The sequence below is a fragment of the Chlorocebus sabaeus genome, chromosome 21, assembly GCF_047675955.1.
Source record: "Chlorocebus sabaeus isolate Y175 chromosome 21, mChlSab1.0.hap1, whole genome shotgun sequence".
NCBI classification, from domain to species: Eukaryota; Metazoa; Chordata; class Mammalia; order Primates; family Cercopithecidae; genus Chlorocebus; species Chlorocebus sabaeus.
In genome coordinates, this window is record NC_132924.1 from 120,509,178 (window position 1) to 120,533,020 (window position 23,843).

The 23,843-nt window shown below is 38.1% G+C and overlaps 1 protein-coding gene across 1 annotated transcript in view; it reads left to right on the top strand.

Moving 5' to 3' along the window:
- The window catches only part of CNTNAP2 (contactin associated protein 2), a 2,242,274-nt gene that overhangs the window by 1,302,982 nt on the left and 915,449 nt on the right, over nt 1-23,843 (top strand). Inside the window, exon 11 of the mRNA XM_073009464.1 lies at nt 14,075-14,181. Coding sequence (XP_072865565.1) covers nt 14,075-14,181 — 107 coding nt within the window. The remainder of the gene's footprint in view (nt 1-14,074; nt 14,182-23,843) is intronic.

Sequence of the window (23,843 nt, forward strand, 5' to 3'; positions counted from 1 at the left end):
CAAGATGAGTACTACGAGAGGAGGCAAGCAGCCCAAGGTCGAGCTCTGGGGCACACCTATGTTTTATCAAAATTCAGAGAAATGAAGATTGGGCTGGCAGCAAAAGACAGACTGAGAAGGAGCAGCCGGTAAAGGAGAAACGTCAAGCAAGTGTAGAAATTTGCAAGCCAACTGGATAATGTTTCCAGGTCAAATGCTGGCTGCTGATTAGGTTTTACAATGTGGAAATCCTTGGTGAGTTTTACTAAGAGTGGTGGAGTGGAGACGAAGCCTAATCACCTATCAGATGACCTAACCAAGTATCCAAACTTAACAGCCTGAAAAAGCCATAACTGTATAATGCAAGATGGAGACCGTAGCATCACCTTGTACTCTTGCACAAAATGTTTAATCTGAAACTTACAAAAACTTTAGACCTTTCAGTTTACAGGCAGTTCCAAGGGATATTAGAAGTTAAATTAGTGATACTACAAAGGAAAGCTCTACAAGACAACAGGCCTATTATTTCCAGAAAGTGAGAATCTTAAATGAATCCGGTTTGGGAGATGATGGTAGCTATTTACAAAAGAGACACGTGGAAAAATCTGAAATAAGAACTTGATGTTACATTAGGGAAGTATTTTAAGTGGGACAATGGTATTGAGATTATATAGAATCATGTTCTTACTAGATGCATGTTTAAGTATTGTCATGTCTACGACTTTCCTTGAAATAGTTCATATAAAGCAAATATGCCAAAATATTTTTAAAAAAGAAAAATGATTCTGACAGCCATTTCCAACTGTTCGAACTAATTGATATTCGCTTACTCAAAATTCCTTCAACCATTACTTCTTGAGAACCTACTCAATGCCAGACAGTAGATGAATGATATGTAGAAAAGTGATAATATAGATGAAGGTGGTGACTACCTCAGATTGGGAAGACAGAGGAGAAAGGTTTGGGAAATTGCATTTAAGGGAAGAACCAAAAAATACAGATCTTTTTGTAAAGATTGGGGAAAAGAGTGTATTTGAAAAAAAGAAGTGTGCGTGCAAAGGCAGCCTCACACTTTTCTGCTCAGTGTCCAGTTGACACCTGCCCTCCTTTTGCTTCTCCGTGGGTTATGCTATAGAAGAGGAGCATGAGACGGCAGTGGAGAAGCAGGTAGCAGATCGTGCAGAAACATACAAGAGCTCATTTCTTCCTAAATGAAAGGAAGGGTTTTTTTGTTTGTTTGTTTTTTGTGTTTTTGTTTTTTGTTTTTTGTTTTTTGTTTTTTTTTTTTGTGAGACTGAGTCTCACGCGGTTGCCCAGGCTGGAGTGCAGTGGCGTGATCTCAGTTCACTGCAACCTTTGCCTTCCAGGTTCATGCAGTTCTCCTGCGTAAGCTTCCTGTGTAGCTGGGATTACAGGCATACCCCACTACACCTGGCTAATTTTTGTATTTTCAGTAGAGATGGGGTTTCACAACATCAGCCAGGCTGGTCTCAAACTCCTGACCTCAAGAGATTCACCAACCTCCACTTCCCAAAGTTCTGGGATTACAGGCGTGAGCCACCACACTCAGCCCATCAACGATTTGTAAAGTAGCATGACATGTGAAAGATCAGTCTGGCATTTTATTGAGAATGAATTAAGGCAAGATTGGGAAGGAGCAGTCCAGTCAAGAAGCTGCAAAATGGGTGGGTGGGGTTAGTGGGTTGAACTGGAGTGGCAGAGACACAGAAAAGTGGACAGATTGGAGCAAGTTTCCAAACTTTCATTTACAAAGCTTTGTTAATGATTGATGTAGAAGTGAAAGGAATGTAAAGAATGACTTCTGGTTTCATGGTGCCATGAACTGTAATAAGGGTGACCAGAGGAGTATCAATATTAGAGAAACAACATCCAAAGATATGTTTGATCATATTCACCCTTCAATGCCTCTGATACTTCTAAGTGATTATATCAAGAAGCAGGTGGAGTGTCCGTTTTTGAGACTCTCAAAGTCTCAACTAGAGATACAAGTTTAGATCCTTCTTAGAGAAAGCCAAGGGCTGAGCCCTAAGGATGCCAGCACTCAGAGTTGAGGCAGTTAAGGAGGGGCCAGGAAGAAACAGGAATCAACTCAGGGCAATAATGTGAGTTCAGAGATGTTCACAGACTGAGAAAACGGAGGTTGTGAATGCCTTTGAGAAAAGGAGCTTTTGTGGACAGATGAGAGTGGATTTCAGACTGTAGTTGACTGAAGTGTTAAGAGCTTGCTTCAATGAATCTTTCAAGGAGTTTGTCTATGAAAGGGATTAGGGAAATTAGGAACTGGGGAAGGTTATGGGGCTGAAAGGGAGAGTTTCATCATTTGTTTTAGATAACATAAATGGCGATATATTGAGAGAACTAATGCAGAAGAAAAGTTGATAATTCTGGAAAAGTATCAGTTGAATGGGTTGACAAAGCCAGAGGAGATAGGACACAGAGTGCATGCCAACAGAGATGCTCCTTTCAAATAGCGGCAGCGCCGGAAAATTTTCCCCTGCTCTGGTTGTGTAATTGTGTTGAGGGTCCAATTATCTTCCTGAATTTTTTTTAAATTTAAGTAATTTGTTTTAATTGACAAAATAATGAGTACCTATGGTTTAATTTATTTTTAATAATACGAAAGAGAATATGGTCAAATATAAGTTTTCCCTGCACCTCAGGTCCTCTCCAAGGAAACCGTTGTAATAGCATCCAATGTATTCCTTTCAGAAACATTCTGTTCACAGATAAGAATATTTATGCCTATGTAGATAGATAGATGTGGATATAGGTGATGATATAAATACAGATTCTCCATTTCTGTGATATAAGTAATATTCCGAAGAGGACAGAGCCGATCCACTTAAATTCAGGTACTTTCAAAAAGTTTTGTTTTTACAAATGGTTGAATTACAAGGAATAAAGGACCTACACAGAAAATGCAGGAATCCAGGAAGAACAGCTATAGAACTCACACCACCCAGGCCCAAGGAGATGAGGCGACGCAGATATTAGAGAGCTCAGATGCGTTCAAGAACCGAGATGAACCACAGTTTTTTTAAAAGTGTGACATTCTTGGCCAGGCACGGTGGCTCACGCCTGTAATCCCAACACTTTGGGAGGTCAAGGCGGGCGGATCACCTGATGTCAGGAGTTCAAGACCAGCCTGGGCAACATGGTGAAACCCCATCTCTATTTAAAATACAAAAATTAGTCAGGCGCCTGTAATCCCAGCTGCTCAGGAGGCTGAGGCAGGAGAATTGCTTGAACCCGGGCGGCAGAGGTTGCAGTGAGCTGAGATTGCACCATTGCACTCCAGCCTTGGGGACAAGAGCGAGATTTTGTCTGGAAAAAAAAAAAGTGACATTCCATGACAACCAAAAACACTGAAAATAAAAACAAATCTTTATAATATAGTGTAGCACAGGGCAGACAACAGAAGTGACTGACTGTCTTACTGAAGGCTGACTGAGGCAACCTCACTAGAGAGAACCAGGAAAATGCATAGCCTGATCGAAAGCTTCTGCCCACTCCAATCTGCTGATTGGCTAAGCTCAATCAAGGAGAAGTCAGAGGTTTTAGGATCTCTCAGTGTACTCCGCCTCATGGAGCTGAGGGCAGGGAGGGGAAAGCTGAAGAGTGATTGGAGGGGAAAATGGAGATTTCTGACCTTCATGCATCACCACAATCAATTCACTTTTCACACAATAGCCAGAATAATCATCATTTAAAACAAATGGAAGCATATTATAAACACTGTTCTTTACCTCTTGCTTTCTTCCCCTGGCAATATATTTTTGAGATTGTGCCTTATCAGTACACATAGATCTGCTTTGTCTTTTTAATGGCTATCAGGAGTTCCATTGTACAGAATCCCTTAATTTATCACTACATTTCTAACCAATAAATATTCTCCCCTAGATTTTTTGGCTGACACAAACAATGATGCAATAAACATTTTAAAATATGATTTGGGGAAAGTACACTAGTGCATGTATAAGATAAATTCTTAGATGTGAAATGGCTAGGTCTCAATATATGCACATTTGAAATTAATAGACTTTATCAAATTGTTCTCCAGTGTGCACTCTGATCAAAAGGGCATGAGGCGGCTTTTCCCATTAAATATCAGAGAGATGTTCAGTGAATCTCATTGAAATTTAATTTGTGCTGCTTTGATTATGAATGATGTTGAACATTTTCTATATGTTTAAAAGTTACGTGGTTTTTTTTTTTCTGTGAACTGCCCTGTTCATACTCTTTACTCATATTCCAATCAAAATGTTTCTTATTAGTTCCTGAGTATTCTTTATAGGATAAAGAAAATGGCCTTTTTTCTGCCATATTATAATATGCTTACCAATTTGTCTTTGACTTTGGCTATGTTTGGTCACTCAAGATATAAACAAAAATTATGTAGTGAAATTTATTAATGGTTGCTGGATTTGTGTCTTCATTAGAAATACCCTCTATATTAGTTGTTTATAAAAAGTATTCCACCATGCTTTATTATTTTTTATTGCCATCTTTTCAATCTCTCATCTATCTGGAATTTATTTTGGTGAAGGAAAAAGGGGATGTCTTCTTTTTCTCACATGAGTAGCTGGTCGTCTTACATCATTTACTAAGTAAACCATTTTCTCCACTGACTTAACATGCCACTGTTAACATAACTTGTATGAATCTTTGTATTTATTTCTGGATTTTTAATTCTATTCTATTGATCTATCTATATTTTAATGCACCAATATTAGTTTATATTTACTGTGGATCTAGTAAATATTTTATCTACTATTGATAATCTTGCCTATTGAGCTTTAATTTCAGAATATTCTCAGCCTCTGTGTTTATTTTTTGTATCAAGTTTAGAATTCATCATGACTTTTTAAGTCTCCCATTAGTAATGTTTGTGGTTATATTCTCCCAACATCTAAGTACCTTGGATGTCTTTCTCACTTCCTCTATCTCTCATCTTCCTTCCTTTTACCTACATTCCACTATATACTCTCTCTCCTAGTTCATGCCTACCCATAAACCTTTCCTAGTCTGCCCCTGCAATTTGTAATCAAAGATACAGCAGGTTGGTCAGGCACGGTGGCTCATGCCTGTAGTCCCAGCACTTTGGGAAGTGGAGGCAGGTGGATCACTTTAAGTCAGGAGTTTGAGACCAGCCTGGCCAACATGGTGAAAATCTGTTTTCTACTGAAAATACAAAAATTAGCCAAGTGTGGTGGCAGGCACCTGTAATCCCACATACTCAGGAAGCTGAGGCAGGAGAATCACCCGAACTTAGGAGGCGGAAGTTGCAGTGAGCTGAGATGGCCCCACTGTTCTCCAGCCTGGGCGACAGAGTGAGACTCTGTCATTTAAAAAAAAAAAAAAAAAAAAAAAAAAAAAAAGATACAGCAGGTTGTGGTGAAACAAAATGTATCTATGGAGGTGAAGCAGAGAAGCAGATAACTCAAACTTGATACTTAAAACAAGTATCATGTTACATATTCCTGTGTGTTTCAGAAAATGCACTTTGGGGCACAATATTTCTTGTATCATTTTGTTATCGTCATCTTTTTCCTCCAATAAAAGAGAAGAGATGGAATTAAGGCTAAATATTTTTGGGGGGAGAAGTATACTTTACAATTATTCTAAATTTAACCCATTATGAGAAAACAAATTATGAGCTTAAATTTAAATTTTATTTTCCTAAGAATTTCTATCAAAACCTATCAGGTTCGAAACTTCCTTGTTAAATAAGAAAAGTTATTACCTTAAACTGAAAATGCCACTGAGTATCACTGGTTGCTACACACAGAATATCTGAGGCATCTTAATTAATTTACCTCCAAGTAATAAATGAATAATGTAACCCCTTTAATCCTTTTGGGTTTCTTGTGGTCTCATTCTACTCCAGGTTTTTAAGATTTTCTACTCGGAGCATTAAAATAGCTGTTGAGTTTATCTGGCCTTTAGTTTTTCCCTTTCCTGTGTATCCTACACCTCTTACTACCTTAATATTTTAAAATACGAATTTATCAAGTAAGTTCATTTTTGAAGACTTTCAATGCTTTCCATGCCTAGTAAAAAAAATGTTCTAAATGCCAAAGCTAGTTAAAACCATTCCGTTAGGGGTGAAGAGAATATATCTCCATGATGCATCTCTCGATGGCTGGCTTTATTTTGCCTCTGGATAAAGTTCAAAAATCCCTTGAACAGTGAATTGACTGTATATCATCACACAATCTCCCATAAATATTGTTTCCTGCTATGTAGCTTCTTGATAAGAAACCATAATCAAATGGCAGAGTTTACACAGTAGGTGCTCAATAAATATAAGTTGAATGAACAAACAAAGCTACACTCTCCAAGAAAATCCCTAATGTAATAATTAATACATTTTACAATCTGAACCCAACCTATGTTTGTACATTTAACATCTGTCAGTTCAGTTGTTTTCAGCTGCATATAAGGCAACATATAAATGACTTAAATAATAGCAGTCACCAAACGTATTTTGTCGTAATAAGAAGGCAAGATATAGGCCAGCATCAAAGTAGAGGAACTGCAGTCCTATTTTTGTTAGGATATATGTATTTGTTGTTTTTTTCTTTTTCTCTCTCTCTATTTCTTTCTTTTTCTTTTCTTTTTTTTTTTTTTTTTTTTTTTTTTTGGTTTTTGGTTTTTGGTTTTTGGTTTTTGTTGAGAGGGAGTTTCGCTCTGTTGCCTGGGCTGGGGTGCAATGGCACGATCTTGGCTCACTGCAACCTCCACCTCCTGGGTTCAAGCAATTCTCCCACCTCAGCCTCCCAAGTAGCTGGGACTACAGGCACCCACCACCACAGCCAGCTAATTTTTGTATTTTTAGTACAGATGAGGTTTCATCATGTTGGTCAGACTGGTCTTGAACTCCTGACCTCAGGTGATCCATCTGCCTTGGCCTCCCAAAGTGCCGTGATTACAGGTGTGAGCCACAGCACCTGGCCTATTTGTTTTATAATAAAGACCCAAAATAACAGTGGCTTAAAACATCCAGAATTCTATTTCCCTCTCATGAAAATCTTTGGGTAGGTGGCCCAGGGCTGATATGCCATCCAAAGCTCAGATTACTTAGATATTTTCCTTTTATTCCCTCTTTTGTTCTGAGATGGCTTCTTCAGTTCTCACTATCACAGGTTCATTTCTGGAAGGAGGTTGGGAAGGACAAAAAAAAAGAGAAATACTACATATCCTTCCCTTTAGGGGCTTCATCCAGACCTTGCCCATGGCACTTCCGTTGCCTTCAACTTAGTCACAGGGCCACGTAACTTAAAGCCTGGAAAATATTGTCTGTGACTGGTGGTGGTTCTATGTCAAGATGTAAATTCTATTGCTATAGAAGAGGATTGTAAATTTTGCAGAAGAGTGTGCAACAGCTCAATGACTTTGTTAAGAAGCCTGGCTCTTTCCTTTTTGTTCCTTGGAGACTGAAATAGCATCCCCTTCCAAAAGGCACAGACCACAGGAAGGAGGCTGGATACCTGAGCAAGAGCAAGGTGATGACAGGAAGAAAGGGGAAAGGGCTGCGGCATGGGCACCCACAACTGTGATCTTCATTCCTGTGTGCAAACTTTCTTCTCTAGCCAAACTCACTGATTCATTACTTCACAACCATATTCTGTGCTTAAGTAAACGTGCGGGACCTTGCCTTCCCTCCGTGTAGAAGGGGATTCCTCCTCCTTCCAGGCTACCCAAGTCTAAACTTTCTTTCAAAGATCTGTTATTCCATAAAACTTCTGTACATACATAAAACAGTGGCCTATGATCTTCATTCTATACCAATATTTCTCATATCTGGCATATATATATAGAACTCACTTGCTAATTATGTTTGCATGAATAAATGCAGTTTCTTGACAATGAAACTTCCTTTATTCTTTGTTTCTCAGAGTTTGTTTTAGAGTGTCTTACGTGGAGCAGGCGACTGACTGATTTAAAGGAACTTAGGGTTATTTATTTAGGTTTAATACAGTTCAACCTGAAGACAGATGAAGAGACAGATGGTTTTGCAGATTCTTCTCCTGTGAGCCAGCAATCTTTCAAAATACATTTTATTTACAAAACAATGAGGAATATATTGTAAAAGTAGAGCTCTAAGTAAATTAGCAAAATGAGATAAAGTGAACTCTAGTTCATTATAATAAGAAAGGTTTAAAAGGCAGAAAACCCAAGTTAAGTTGCTTATCTCATCATAGCAAAATAATGATCAATAGATGTAGACCAAATAGGTTTGATTTTTTTTTTTAATGAAAAGTTTGGGCATAATGTTGGAGGTACAGTAAATATCTTAGTATTTAAATATTTCTATAAATGCACGCTTGTTGAGGGAGCTCCACCAATATTACATTAGCATTTCTAGTTTTACCACTCTAATGTTATGTAGTAATAAAATATTAAATTAGTTACGGGAATTGTGATCACTTTTCTATATAATTTCTATTTGAATAAAATAAATAGAAGGCAGAATAAAATAAATAGAAGACACTCCATAGAGAATATCCTTTCAACTGAAATCAAAATCTAATTAGTATAGAAAGAAAAGTACTCAAATATTGTTGAGATCAAGGTAGAAGGCAATGCAGAAGAAATGCTATGATTATGGAAACAGCTCAGAGAGTCAGGAGTATGAAAAACAGTACTCAAGGAAGCAAGCATTCTAAATATATTTCTTGTCTTAATAAGCAAAAATAAAATTTCATGCTGAGATGAAGGGGAAAACTTATAAATTAAGGAGGCAATTTATACTGGAATAATAACTTATAAATTGTTTTAAATAATGGTCTAATCATTTACAAAAATAAGCTATCAGTAACCTAGAAGCAGTCTTTTCTAAAGTTTGAACAAGGCATATTTAATGTCCAGGTGTAAAATTGGCATTAGTCTAAAAGCAAATTAAATATTCTACAACTGTTATTTGTATGTGATGTAAGCACGGGGAGCGTCTTAGCTGACCCTGGGATTAAGAATGCTGAACTTGATTTTACAAAGAAATGAAACTGCCTTTATAGTCAGTGATCACTTTCTCTGAATTATATGAAGTCTACAATCAGGTGCAGAAATGATTTAATTTACTAAATGAGATTACAAAGATTATTATATGTCACTCTGAGTGGATCAGATTAAAACATGGTAGGAAGACCTATGGAAAAGAAGTCTTAGGAGAAATGACTGAATAGATCATGTTAACCCTGGCTGCAGGCTGTCTTCCCTCCTTGTGCTCCCTTCCTGGGCTGTTTCTCCTTCTACTCAGCATCTACATTCTCCTTTGAGCCCCCGCTGCAGAGAAATGTGATGCTCTAGAGCCTTGTTATTCCAAGCGTGGTTCTCTGACCGACCACATGTACATCACCTGGGACCTTGTTAGGATTTCAGAATCCCAGACTCCAATTCTGACTGCAAGAATCAGAATCTTTAAGATTTTCAAGAGATTCCTATCCACACAAAGGTTTGAGAAACACTACTTTTGAGTCCCAAAGATTCTGTGTATACAGAACAGCAAGTTACTCTGGTACACGTGGCACTGTTAATTGCCGTTTGGTGCCACCAGAACACATTTCCATGTGCATTTCTGGACTCATGGTGCTATCACTATGGTTTTCATGTCAGGTTTTACAAAACCAAATACGGTTTTAAAGGTAACACAAAGATTTGATTTCACTTTATTTTAAAATGTCTATTTTAACTTTAAACACTGTAGATAAAAAACCTTCAAGGTGCATCGATGATTAGCAAGGCATTACAGTTATGCTGTCAGGCTAACATTTTTTGGATTTGAAATTAAATTTCTCCCACTATCCCTGCTTAATTAAATAATATCCATTTACTACAAAGTAAGCTACTATAAACAAACAAATCTGGAGTTTCTTCTATTTGTGAATCCCAAATTTCCCAATGCTTTGTATTTAAAATCAAGTTCAGAAATAAAAGAGATGCTATGGGTAAAATAAAAGTGCAACTGTCATCCGTAGCCCTGGATTGAATTGCGACATCCATCTAAGCAGCCACTCTCTGTCCATGTTGATTTATTTAGCTTTAAGTAATTGCAGCCCATTTGACCTCCAAAATATAGCTTTCATTTGTCTTATAAGTATTGAAGTCTAAATGAATTTTATATCAATAAAATGCATTTTGATTCTAAAGCATTTTGAAAGCTGGAACTAAAAGTATGAGTTCGACGGAGAAGGCAGGGCTGTCTGGAACCCGAGTTCATTGGATGCATCACTTCTTCTGGAGTCCCTTGATCACAAGAAATTGACACCTGCCAACTTCTCCCCTGTACCTTCCTGATCCCGGTCAAGTCATTCTCAAGTAGAAGCAGTCGAGTCATTTTGATTCATTTTTTATGTGAATCAAACTTCCAAGCTGGGACACGCCGTGAAACAAATTACACATTCCTTGTGGCTACTAAAAAAATTAGTTTATTAGCGTAAGAATCTGGATGTGAGAATAAAATCATAGATACAAACAATCTATATTTCTCACAGTAAAAGAGATATTCTGAAATTACTTCAGTTTCTTGGTGGTGTAACTTTCTAGTATTGCATTCATCCGTTCTTTCAGTCAACATGTCAATAGGTGGTTACTGAGCATGTACCTAGTTACATAAAGAATTGTAAGATAAAACTCCCTAATTGTAGGACTCTCAGTTCAGAAGAGACAGGTGCTCAACAAACCATTGCTAAGCAATGCAATGATAGTGTATTGGACATAGGTTACTGCTTCTGTGGAAATACAGAAGAAATAACAGGAAAGGGGCAGCTAGGTTAATTAGTATTTTGTTTTGCTTGGTAACTGGTCCTAACTTTTTAAAAAATATATATGGTGATAGGGTTTGCAATTATATCTGAACCAAGTTGGATAGAAAATAAAACATTTTCCACCATTAAGAATTAGAATACCCATAATCATCATAGGGAGAATGTCAATTTTAAAAATAAGAATCGGCCGGGGGCAGTGGCTCATGCCTGTAATCGCAGCACTCTGGGAGGCTGAGGTGGGTGAATGCTTGAGGTCAGGAGTTCAACACCAGCCTGACCAACATGGTGAAACCCTGTCTCTAATAAAAACACAAAAATTAGCCAGGTGTCATGGTACACGCCTGTAATCCCAGCTACTTGGGAGGCTGAGGCAGGAGAATCATTTGAGCCCGGGAGGCAGAGGTTGCAGTGAGCCAAGATGCTGCCACTGCACTCCAGCCAGGGTGACAGAGCAAGACTCTGTCTCAAAAATAAATAAGTAAATTAATAAATAATAATATTCAAAGAAGAAAAATATTAAAAGTCGGACCCCTATATTTGTAAATCCATCTGTGGATCCAACCAATGGCAGATAGAAAAATAAAAAATAACAACACAATAAGTCTAAGTAATCTAAAGATGATTTAAATTATATGGAAGGCTGTGCATAGGTTATATGCAAATACTACACCATTTTATAACAGGGACTTGAAAATGTGTGGATTTGGGTATCTATGGGGTAGGGGGAGGTGGGGAACAATCCCCCCGCAGATACAGAGGGATGACTTGTGTTCATTCATCTCACTTGATGGATATATGCTTTTTGCATGCGTGTAAGAACACAGTAATCTTTTCTATCATCAAGATGATTTTCTACTTTGCCCATTATTTACACCACATTTAGATTCCAGCCTGGTTTTCCTTTGCTACTCAGTACACTTCTGCACTACTTCCCCCGAATTAATTGATATAATGAGCTGATGTAAATTACTTTCAATATTAGGCTGAGCTAATCTTAACCCACAATAATTTAGAAAGCAAATATACCATACAACACCATATACATACTGAATTCCAAAATTAAGTATCAAGGATGTTTTAGTTTCATGTAATTTTGAAGTGTCTGGCCCATTGCTCCCTTCCATGATGTGGAGAACCACCTGCTCTGGATGTAAACACCTTCTGCTGTGTGTGTCCCCATGCCTCAGGGCCCATACAGAATAGTGGCTATAGGAAAGGACCCTCACAACCCTGGACTGCCCACTACTTTCACTCTTCCACCTCCTTATCAGTGCTTTCCTCACCTCTTCTGCTAGGAACGATTTTCAACATTTTAATCATAAACATACAACTCTTCAGGCCCAGGTGAAATGTTTCGAACTTTATGAAGCCCTTTGTTCATCATCCACCTGTAACTCCTCTAGTATCCAAATTTCTATAGCATTTCATATACCTTTTATGACTCATCAAATTCTTCCGGGTTTGCGTTTTTCATGAATCAGATCCCCACCCACTTCCACTCAAATTTGGAGATGAAACATCTTTGTAGCCTTGATAACACTGAGCCCAAATTTTATAAAAAGTAAGTGCCTATTAAATTTAGGGTGAATTTTCCATCCCTCATGATAATTCAACAAGATGCTTTTGTTTATATTGTGTTTTTCCCCAAAGTTCTTCCTCTCATTTTCTTCTCTTATAGTCCTGTCCATTTATTGAGTCTCAACCTAAAAGCTTTCAATTGTGCCCAAAATGTACATGTGATTCCTCATGTGAAATCCCATAGTACTTTATTTGTCCCTGAATTATGCTGTTTTTCATTTCTTCCTTGCACTGTAGTTTTCATACATCCTATATCTACTTCTATATGAACTATGAGCTCTTTGGCAAGGCTGTGAGTGCAGTCTTAGTCATCTTCTATTTTCCATAGTTCTGTGCATACAACAAGTGCTCAATCCATGTTTGTTGCAGGAGTAAAAGTTTGTAAGAAGTTGTGGAAGAACAGTACAGCTAGTCAGAGCCAGGGGCTCCATGCCAAACGGAGCCAAGCCCTGCTACAGGTGGTTTTAGGCATGGCTAGTGGTCAGTTGAGAACAGGAGTTGGAGAATGCTATTTCTGAGGCCAGCTCTATCGGATTTTGTAGCAGGGAACTGCTAGGGCATTATGACGAAGGGATTGCTTACAGGGTGGCTCTTTATCTGTCCTTTTCCTGTGACCCATGATTATAGATTCTGCTATTTTAATCTGGGAAAGTGTTCCTGGTTTTGACAGTTCCCTGTGAAAGTCTAGATGTCCTTTGTGAATACTGGCACATCATAATGAATACCTTTGTTATCTGTGAGCATCTTCAGCAAGATTATAACAAAAATCAGGTTGCGGGGTAGATGGAGAGGGGAATTGATGGGAGGGATGAGCGGATGGATGGAACCAGGAGAAAGGAAAGGGTTTGTGCCATTGAAACAGGGAGGTTTCAGGACAAATTTCAGCCTCTCAGTTTCTGAGGTACAGTCCAGCTGTGCCCTGGAGGCTGTGTTTCAGATACCTACAGCTTCCATTTATTGGCCCACTATTTCCTGCCTATTAATTGTCTATTAATACTTCATGAACATTATCTCCAAACCTTAAAATTACTTGTAAGATAGAATGATCCTATTTTTCAAAGGTGAAAACTAAGGTTCGGAAAGATTAAGTTACGTAGTTACAATTAGTCATCTTAATAAAAAGGTACGGATTTGAAGAGAAAACCTGTATTTTTTCCCTCTGAATTATACTTGCTGCGTCTTTAAGCAGGCTGCTTTAGTTATCCAGTGGGAAATAGGTGTTTGGAAGTCTTAGAAGTCTTTTCTTTCTAGGTTAGTGTATTTTCATTGCTGTTATCATGACATTATTTCAAAAACTCAAATTGCTATGAAAAACTTGGTGATATCCCTCTTTAAGTCAGTATTTGGCTTGATAAAGAATAGAATAAAACAAGAAATAAGACAACTTTTCTTCGATCTTTCACCAGGAGGGAATTTAGCTGCTGTCTTTGTTTTGGGGTAAAAGAAAAATGAAATGAATCTGTGATATTCAAGTAAATCCCTCAGTTGTTTGTTAGTATCTACTGTTTACTCAAAAAATGGGAAGCACCAGGCCTGTGATACATCATCTTTGTTGCGCTTGGCACCTTCCATCATGAATCATATTAATCTGCTTAAACTAACAAGGATTAATTGCCTTGGTAAGGCAACCTGGCATTGAAATGATATATTGCCCAGACAGCTTGGAATCTGGCCACTCATAAATCTCATTTGTTTGTTGGTTTATTTCTGTTTGTCTCTCTCTCTGACAGATGTGTACCCAATCACTGCGAGCATGGTGGGAAGTGCTCGCAAACATGGGACAGCTTCAGATGCACTTGTGATGAGACAGGATACAGTGGGGCCACCTGCCACAACTGTGAGTGCCAGTTTATCTCACTTTAATCTTGTAATTGCATGAGAATCTCAAGTCTTGGGCTGTGCTTTGAAGCTCAGCAACCTGAATAATCCACGTAATACATCACTCGAATCTGAAAAACCAAGATTCCAATTGTCAGTTCTCCAAAAAAAAAAAAACTATTCTACTTGTTAAAATATGTTCTCTGGTAAAATGAGTAAAAATGACTCAAAAAGAAGGACCAGCGTTTCCTCTGTTCCATAACCACGTAGTTGAGATTGGAAGGCCAAACTTGGGTTCGCTTCTCTGTGTCTAACTCACGTCTGCTAGGTCGACTGTTTGGGAAATTGTGTTAGTGTGATGTCTCTGACTGGACCCTCATCTATCAATTAATCAGAGAGGGAGACAGAGTGTAATTGGAACATTTAGTTTCTGGATGATGGCTGCTTCACGCTTTAGCCCAACTGTTCGGCTACCTTTTTTCTTAGATCAAAGAAATGAGTCCGAAATGGAATATCTAAAAGCCAATGGATGTAAAATGAAAACATAAGAGGTAAAAATATTTTAAAATAGCAAAAATAAAAATTAACATGCAAAAATGACTAGTATAATACAAATGTGCCTTGGTTTATATAACAACTTTATTCCAAAAGGTTAAATAAAAAATAAATTTTCGTACTTAAAAAATTTAATGCTAACTCTTATAATTATAATATTAATTTTCCAATAATGCATCGCCATTTGCAAAACACTTTTGAAAACAAAGCACTTTTGAAAACAGATTTGGCATAAATCGTATAATTACGAGAAGAGAGTCAACTGTTGGGTAGTGTGTGCATATGTATGTGCGTGTGTGTGTGTGTGTGTATGTATGTGTAGGGAAGGAAGTGCAAGAGAAGAAGAGAGATTCAAGCTTCTCTCAGTATGCCAAACACTGAAACTCTGGTATCTAAATCCTCCGATTGTACAAACAGATTTCACTTTACTTTTAGGAAATAGTGACAAGCAAACTATCTCAGAGTAGAGCCCTGGGTATAGTAAAAATGTCATACAGCTTTCTAAGCCTTTCCATTGTGTTATTTGTAGTAAAGTGCAAGAAGAAATTGTGTTTTGAATATATTGTAAAATGTTGACTTACAAAGTTGCACACATTTATTTGTTTAGGTCAATATTCAAAAACAAGAGACAAAGGAAATCTTTACAAAACTAACAATAGAAAGATGTCAAGAAGGTCAAAATAGATACTTATTAGATTCATTATCTGTGTTTACATATATGAAAGTATTTTAATGAATAAAGAATAAAAATGATTGATATTGAAATTAATTCAAAGAAAAGAGTTATAACTAAAATTTTTCCTCACCAATCACATCAAAATATTAACCTGCAGTATGTGACATTTATTAAACATAATATGATGCTGGAATTATGTTGATGAAACTGGATACCTTCACTAGCGTAATTTGTATCGTATGTTAGAAATACCATATTTAATTACAAGGGATCTTGTTCCTGAAATACGGTAATGCTAACCAGTGGTCAAAAGCAAGAAATTGGTGGTAGCTGCAAGGATTTTCTATCTCAGTGATGGCTTTTATATTGAACTGAAAAGTAAGTTATTCTTTTTACATAGCTGTTTCTATCATTAAAATACACAGCAAAAAGGCAAAAAATAATTTAAAATGTATGCTACTGGTTGAGTAGCTGAGGTTTGTTTTGTTTTTTAAGGGTAATGACTCCAAGGATTAGAAATGTCCTAAGTGTGTTTAGGTTTGGCGCTAGTGGCCAGCTTGAAAGGTAAAAGACGAAAATTGTCTTTTGTTCTGCTGCTCCTTCCTACTTGTTCCTTGCTCCATTTTGTTGGATCTTTAAAGGCAGAATCATTCTTTTTAATAATAAAAGCCTGATCTTTTGTGGTCTTCTCCAAATGAAGCCAAAATTTTGAATACCCAACCTGTGCATAAATAGAGGTGAAAAGACCATACTGGGTAATTCAAGAGAGGGTTGGCTGGTGGCTATTTTCTTCTGAAAAATGTACATTGTAGCTTATTGAAGGCCATTTGCCTCCTAATGACCTGAAAGACTTGATACAGTCTTACTTACGGACATGGATTAGTCAAAAATGTCACATGGCACAAATGTAAGAAGATAAAATGTATGCCATTGAGTTTGACACAGAATGAACAATTCTACATTTTTACTAAATCAGTGACTACATTCATAGCAAGAAGATGGAAGTGCAAAGACCCCAGTCTCTGATGTGTCTGACGCTAGCTATAAAATCATCAGGCCGTGTGACTTTGTGGTCAATCGTTTGACTTCTCTTGCACTGTCTTTGACTGAAGTCTCCTGGCATTCTAAAAGCCAGTGAGCTGAGATTTGCAGTTACTTATTCTGTATTCTGTGGGTTTTAACTTTGTAAGTAATGTAAAATATTTTGCTTCATTATTTCCTGCAGAAGACCAAACATTCATCTTGAAAAGAAATCATGCTAATTATTTTAAATAGTATTTTTTAATTTGAAAAAGCAGCTAACTAAAATCTAAAGTTTAACATAACAGAACATTTGTTAGAGTTTCAAACATTACAGACCACAGTATTTTAGCACACTTTTCTACACCAGCCCGGGCTTGGTCAGGATGAGACAGCAGTGCTATGAGTGACCTGTGATCATCCAGGCTAGAAGTCCTAGTTCAAGATGGAACAGAGAAGCCTTTTTGCTTGATCACAGTGCCTTGTGTTGACTTTGATTCTACCATTTTCTTACTTGTACCCTAGGCCATTTAAATTATTTGAGCTTCAGTTTTCTCCTGTAGGAATAGATAATTAACAGTGCTCACCTCATCAAGCCATTGTGAGATTAAATGAAATGATCCACGTAAGATGCTGAGAATAACTTTGGCAAATGTGGTACTCAATAAATTTTTGTCATTTCATCACTTTCAGAGCAATTGTCCTTTTCCTTTGAGCTTCTATACCAATAATTGCCCAAATCACAAACCGTGTCCCTTAATTTCGTGTCACCGTACATTGTTTGCTATCACTTTTATGGCAGATTTGGACTGCAGTGAATGACTGGTTTCCATAGTATTTTTCTGTAGAAGAATTGAAGAGCATTAAGATAAATCTGTATGCCTCCTAAACCTATGTCTCTTGTTTTCATTTCTTGGTTTGTGTATACATGGGGGCTTTGTTTTTACATAAATTATCTGTGGGGCTTGGAGGACTGTCATTCGTGAACCACTCCCCTGAGGAGCCAGGATGTCTCCCTTTGGGTTGAGTAGACAACTCAATCTCACAGACAAAGCCAGAGATCCCAGAAGACAGTCAGATCACAGGAAAGGGAAAGCTAGTTTTTGTTGTTTAAAAACAAAAGAGGCTAGTTTGTGACAAAATGCAAATACATCAAATTGTTGATGTTTTATACTTGAAAAAATTTTCTTATACAGGCATTCCACTCTCCACAAATCCTTTAAGAACTGACTTGTAGCATATCTGAACACCAAACCATGACAAAGGGACTGAAGTGATCATGTTGGTTAGTTTGTGTTTATTATATTGACTTATCCCTGCTTCACTCTCCCAGAAGCACTGTAAGGATGTATCTTTTGTTTGGAGATGGAGTCTTGCTCTGTTGCCCAGGCTGGAGTGCAGTGGTGAGATCTTGGCCCATTGCAACCTCTGCCTCCTAAGTTCAAGCGATTCTCCTTCCTCAGCCTCCCAAGCAGCTGGGACTACAGGCACACGCCACCATGCCCGGCTAAATTTTTGGATTTTTAGTGGAGACGGGGTTTCGCCATGTTGCCCAGGCGGGCTTTGAACTCCTGAGCTCAGGCAATCCACCTGCCTTGGCCTCCCCAAGTGCTAGGATTACAGGCATGAGCCACCATGCCTGGCCAAGAATGTGTCTTTCATGTGAGCAAAACTCCATGTTTCTAGCTGGAGTCTTTCCTCTTAGCACTGCTGTACAGATACTCTCTAGTTGGTCTCCAAGCTCTGCAATACTTCAAATGCTCTTTAGTATCTAATTCTCATCCTGTTTTTTACACATACATTCCTTACACTTTCACAATGATTTTAAATCATTTAGTTTACATAAATTAAATTCAAAAAACTATCCCTTATCTCAGGGCTTAGTGGACCCTTTTTTCTTACCATGCTGTCAGGTCCTCTCTTAGACTTCAGTCATTCTTTTTTTTTTTTTTTTTTTTTTTTTTTTTGGTGAGATGGAGTCTCGCTCTGTCACCCAGGCTGGAGTGCAGTGGTGCGATCTCGGTTCACTGCAACCTCCGCCTCCCAGGTTCAAGCGATTCTCCTGCCTCAGCCTCCCGAGTAGCTGGGACTACAGGCACATGCCACCATACCTGGCTAATTTTTTGTATTTTTAATTTAGATGAGGTTTCACTGTGTTAGCCAGGATGGTCTGGATCTCCTGACCTCATGATCTGCCCACCTTGGCCTCCAAAAGTGCTGGGATTACAGGTGTAAGCCACCATGCCTGGCCAATCATTCTTATATATACTATTAGTTCCTTGCGTGGAACTGCTCTAAAATTTCATTAGAATATCCTCAATAATATGAAAACTTTTGGCTAACTTAATGAATGCAAGAGGTCAAAGGATAGTATTTTAGTGTTTGACAAAAATAAGCAATGTTATCCTTGGAAATTTATTACATGTCAGATGTGCATTCTGACAGAAAATATTTTTGCAGATCTTCTTATTAAAGAAGAGATTTTCACATTGCCCAAATATATAGACTTCATGTTTCCAGGGGAAACGGGAGGAGATAAACTAGGTGACCTATATAATTCTTTTTTAACTTTAAAACCACGAGATTTAAAAATTCTGAAATACTAGTAAGGAACGGGCCCTGACATTGCCAAATAAAGCAAAAGTAAAATTTTTTCTAGCCAATGTTAGAGAAAAAATTAAATGTATAAGGTAACAATTGTACATGCCATATGCTGGAGCATTTCCTCTGGGTTCATAAATGTGTAAACTGTAAATTGTACTGCACCTTATTACAGCACATCTGAGAGGCACAGTGGATTTCAACAGCCCATACCATGTCATTGATAATCCACCTATAATTTCACCTATAATTGGTTTAATTCAAATGATAATTTTCAAAACAAATTTAATCCTACTTTTTGCAGTCACACTAACATAGGGCAAGAGCTAGATGTATTGGCATGAAGAAACTTGGTATCTCTGTCCATTTGGAGTTTCTACAACTTAGGCATCAATGCTAACTTGGAGTTTTTGAGCATTGCTACAAAAACAAGCAGTCATTGGGTAAGAATTGTGTTGGATGTAGTATTAGTCCATTCGCACACTGCTATAAAGTAATACCCGAGACTGGATCATTTAGAAAGAAAAGAGGTTTGACTCACAGTTCCACGCAGCTTGACTTATAAGTTCCACCTCAGGAAACTTATAATCGTGGTGGAAGGCAAAGGGGAAGCAAAGACCTTCTTGACATGGTAGCAAGAGAGAGAATTGCAAGCGAAGGGGGAAGAATCCCCTCTAAAACCATCATCTCGTGAGAACTCACCCACTATCATGAGAACAGCATGGAGGAAACTTCGCCCATGATCCAATCACCTCCCTCCCTTGACATGTGGGGATTACAGGTCCCTGCCTCAACACATGGGGATTAAAATTCAAGGTGAGATTTGGGTGGGGACACAGAGCCAAACCATATCAGGTATCTACAATAAAACTTAGATATTTAGCCTTAGGGAATTGGAATCCATCCTTTGGGGCAAGTTCACTTGACTTGCCAGGTCCTACGTGATATGGCCATGTCTTTAACCTGATTTCCTCCCCTCCTTCTCCTCCCATTCTCCCCTTCAGTGCACTGGCCTCGTTTCGGTCTTTGATGCATGCCCTGGACTCTCACAATCTTCCCCCTCCTATACCACTACCCCCACCACAGGACATTTGCACATCTCCCTCTCTGCTTTGTTTAGTACATTTCTACTCCTCCCTCAGATTTCAGCTCAGCAGTCATCTCAGAAAAGCTTTCCATGGCCTGTAGTTAGGTCAAATCCTCTTATTCGTTTTTTTTGTTTTTGTTTTTGTTTTTGTTTTTCTGGAGTCTTGCTCTGTTGCCCAGGCTGGAGTGCAGTGGTGCGATCTCAGCTCACTGCAAGCTCTGCCTCCCGGGTTCATGCCATTCTCCTGCCTCAGCCTCCCGAGTAGCTGGGACTACAGGTATCCACCACCACGCCCGGCTAATTTTTTTTTGTATTTTTAGTAGAGACGGGGCTTCATTGTGTTAGCCAGGATAGTCTCAATCTCCTGACCTCGTGATCCACCTGCCTCAGCCTCCCAAAGTGCTGGGATTATAGGCGTGAGCCACCGCACTGGGCCCAAATCCTCTTATTCTAAAACACACATAATCTCTTTTAGCACTAGCAATGGTGATGATTTTGCATTTATTATTCATGATTATTTAATAATATCTTTCTCCTCCACTGGACTTTACATCTCTGGCAGGAGGTGGTGCCACATTTCATCCACCATTTTAAACCTGAGGCTCACCCAACACAGACTATGCATGCGGTGAACATGCACTGCCTCCAAGCATTCTTAAATGTCAAAGGGTATCCAGAACAACAAGTGTTTTCTCTAAATTTTATTCAATGCCCTTTATACAAATTTATCAAGATAGTGAAGTTATAAGGAGAGAGTAAACTTACAGGGAAAACAGAAAAGCAGAATCAAGTCCAATAACAAAATATGGATAAATGGAAGGCAGAGAGGGTAGTAACAATAATACCAAAAACTACCACAAGACATTAAACATTATTCTAAGAAATTGTATGGAGGAATTTAGGATATTAGCAAAAAAACTACGTATTTCAAATTATCTTTAAGGAAAATATCGTGCCATGTTAAGACACCCCATTCATTACTGTAATTTGTGAGAACTATGACATTGTAGTAACAGTAGCAAAGTAAGCTGCAGCAAAAATGGTATCTTAGATCTGCAGTCTCCGAACTTTTTGGCACCAGGGGCCAGGTTCATAGGAGACAGTTTTTCTACAGACCAGGGTAGGGGAGAAGGGTGAGGGGATGGTTCAGGATGAAACTGTTCCACCTCAGATCACCAGGCATTAGTTGGATTCTCATAAGGAGTGCACAACCGCGATTCCTCACATGCACAGTTCACAATAGGGTTCAGGATCCTATGAGACTGTAATGCTGCTGCTGATCTGACTGGAGATGGAGCTCAGGCGGTAATGCCCACCTCCTGCTCTGAGGCCCAGCTCTTAACAGGTTGGGGACCCCTTATATCATAGAGTGTGATCAATTACTATACTGGCTAACTGTAGGAGTTATTCTGAAATAGATACTGATATGCTTAAATAATTACTAGTACATGACAAGAAGTTTATTTTAAACTCTATGAAATTTGAATAACATGAACATAACAATCTTTTGATTTATCATGTAATATTATATGTATATCCTTGCTACAGGGAAGTTATGGAGAGGGGAAAACACTGAGGGTTTGAAATTAGATGTCCTGATGTCAAACCCTCAGATCCTTAGGCTATGTGGCCAAACTTACTTCTCCATCAGTTGGACATGTCTAAGTTCCAGAAAAATGACTGTCTCCGTGCTTTATAAATCCTGTTTCCTCAAACACGCTTGCTGCGTTAGTGTGGATTTCACTCACACTTATAGAAAGTGAAGTCAGCTTTTCCAGTCCACGCCACAGGTTGCTGACAGCAATAAAATAGGAATTATTCAGATTTAATCACTTTCCTCCCCATCTCTCCGCCCCCGCTCCTCTGTGCTGTCTTGGTTTTGTGTTTTTAGACAAGTCATTTAGTGTCTCTAAACTCTAAACTTAAATTTCCTCTTGAAAATTCAATGAGATATTGTTTATTAAAGTGCTTTTTCAATGTACCCCAGAACTTAAAGTATAATAAAAAGGAGTGCTTTTTTAAATTCAGAAAATGTCCTACTTTTAAAGAACTTATACCACTAAGTTTCAAAAAACAGCTAGTCAAATTTTACTTTGAGTATAAGTCGCATCTACTCATCAGTATATTCTTCATTCGGAACACAGGCCGTATTTTCATATCAGTGATTCTCAATGAAAAGATCATAGGATATCTCAATATTTCAGTAAATGCTCATTGAAAAGATACAGGTTTTTGTTAGCCAGTATGATAGCCACACTAGCTGATTTATATGCATGGGGTACATCTACTCTTTCCAATCTAGATATGGTATTATGTAGTCAGGTTGTGCATCTGTGTTATCAGGCGAGCAACTACCAAATTCCTTCAGTTTTACTTTCCATCCCATTCCCACACCACGATCTATGTCAGATGCTCAGTGTGCCCCTGTTGGTAAGGAGTGACTATGGGACCCAACTGCAGGACTGCAGGACACTAAGGACCCATATGGCTACCATAACTTATTCATTCATCAATATGTTGAGAACTGACTCCATTCCGTATATGGAATAGATGCTGGAGTGTGAAGTAAAGGATGGAAGAGGGCAGGAATACTAGGATGTAGCCCCCTCCAACAATGTGTATAGTTTCATTAAAAATAAACGTTCTTAGCACCTTATTTCCACATCTCTGGTTCACCAGGATTGTGATCTAGGAATAAATCCTACAGCATCCTTATCTCTTAGAATCTAGCTTGGCATTTTTCATGTTTATAAAATATGGATACATGTGGATACATAGGGGAAAAATAAATTCATTTAATATTTTGTCACAAATTATTTGTTTTAAGCAATTATTTTAACTTTTCAGATTATATTTTCAAAGGATTTGTTTGCCCTATTTCTGGGTTTGTTTTTCTTACCAGATGGACAGGGAGAAATCAGGGTGAGGCGATGCAACTTCAGCATGGTGCTTGGTAGAGAATGTGGTTTTCAATAGAATATACACAAGTCAAATATTAATAAGCCCTTGCTCAGCTGTGTGTATTCTCTAGAAGAAAAGCTCGCGTTCTCACCAGAGCTAAAGCATTGGGAGCTAAGGGAAACAATGGCAAGTGATGTCACTTCCTGCAATCACACTTTTTCACAAAGAAACAATCATCCTAGCAGCTCCTTTACTCTCATATTCATCTGGCACCTACAGATAAAATCAGATGGAAAGAGCTGTGAAAGTACTACCCGGGTAGAAATGTTGGAAGGGGATTTAAAGGCCATTCTATCTTTCGACTACAACCAAATAAATTACACTGGATTAAAATAGTGCAGGTCATTTGGAGAAACGCAGCCCAAGGACCTTTACATTTCTAAGGCAGACCAAATTTCAAATTAATCCCTTCTTTCATGTCTTGCTTTGGAATGATGACCAAGATTAAATACAGAAAGAAAGGATTTAATTTCAGTTTTGCAAAGACTCTTTCAATAGTTTCAAAAATATGTCTTTCTCTTTGAGTCTTGGCAAAAAAAAAAAACCAAAAAAACCAAAAAAAAAGAAGTTGATCTGCAAATGCATATTGAAAAGCAGTGTGCTGTAGAGACATGCTGTGATCCCATGAACTTCTCCGAAGCTATAAAATGCCAGTGCTAGGTCTTGAGGGAGCTGGCATTATTCATTAAACTCCCTGTAGTCTGAATCCCAGTGTATGTTTTATCCAAGGTTCAGAGTGAAGAGGAAAAGGAATAGAAAACACCCATTTTAAAACATTTGT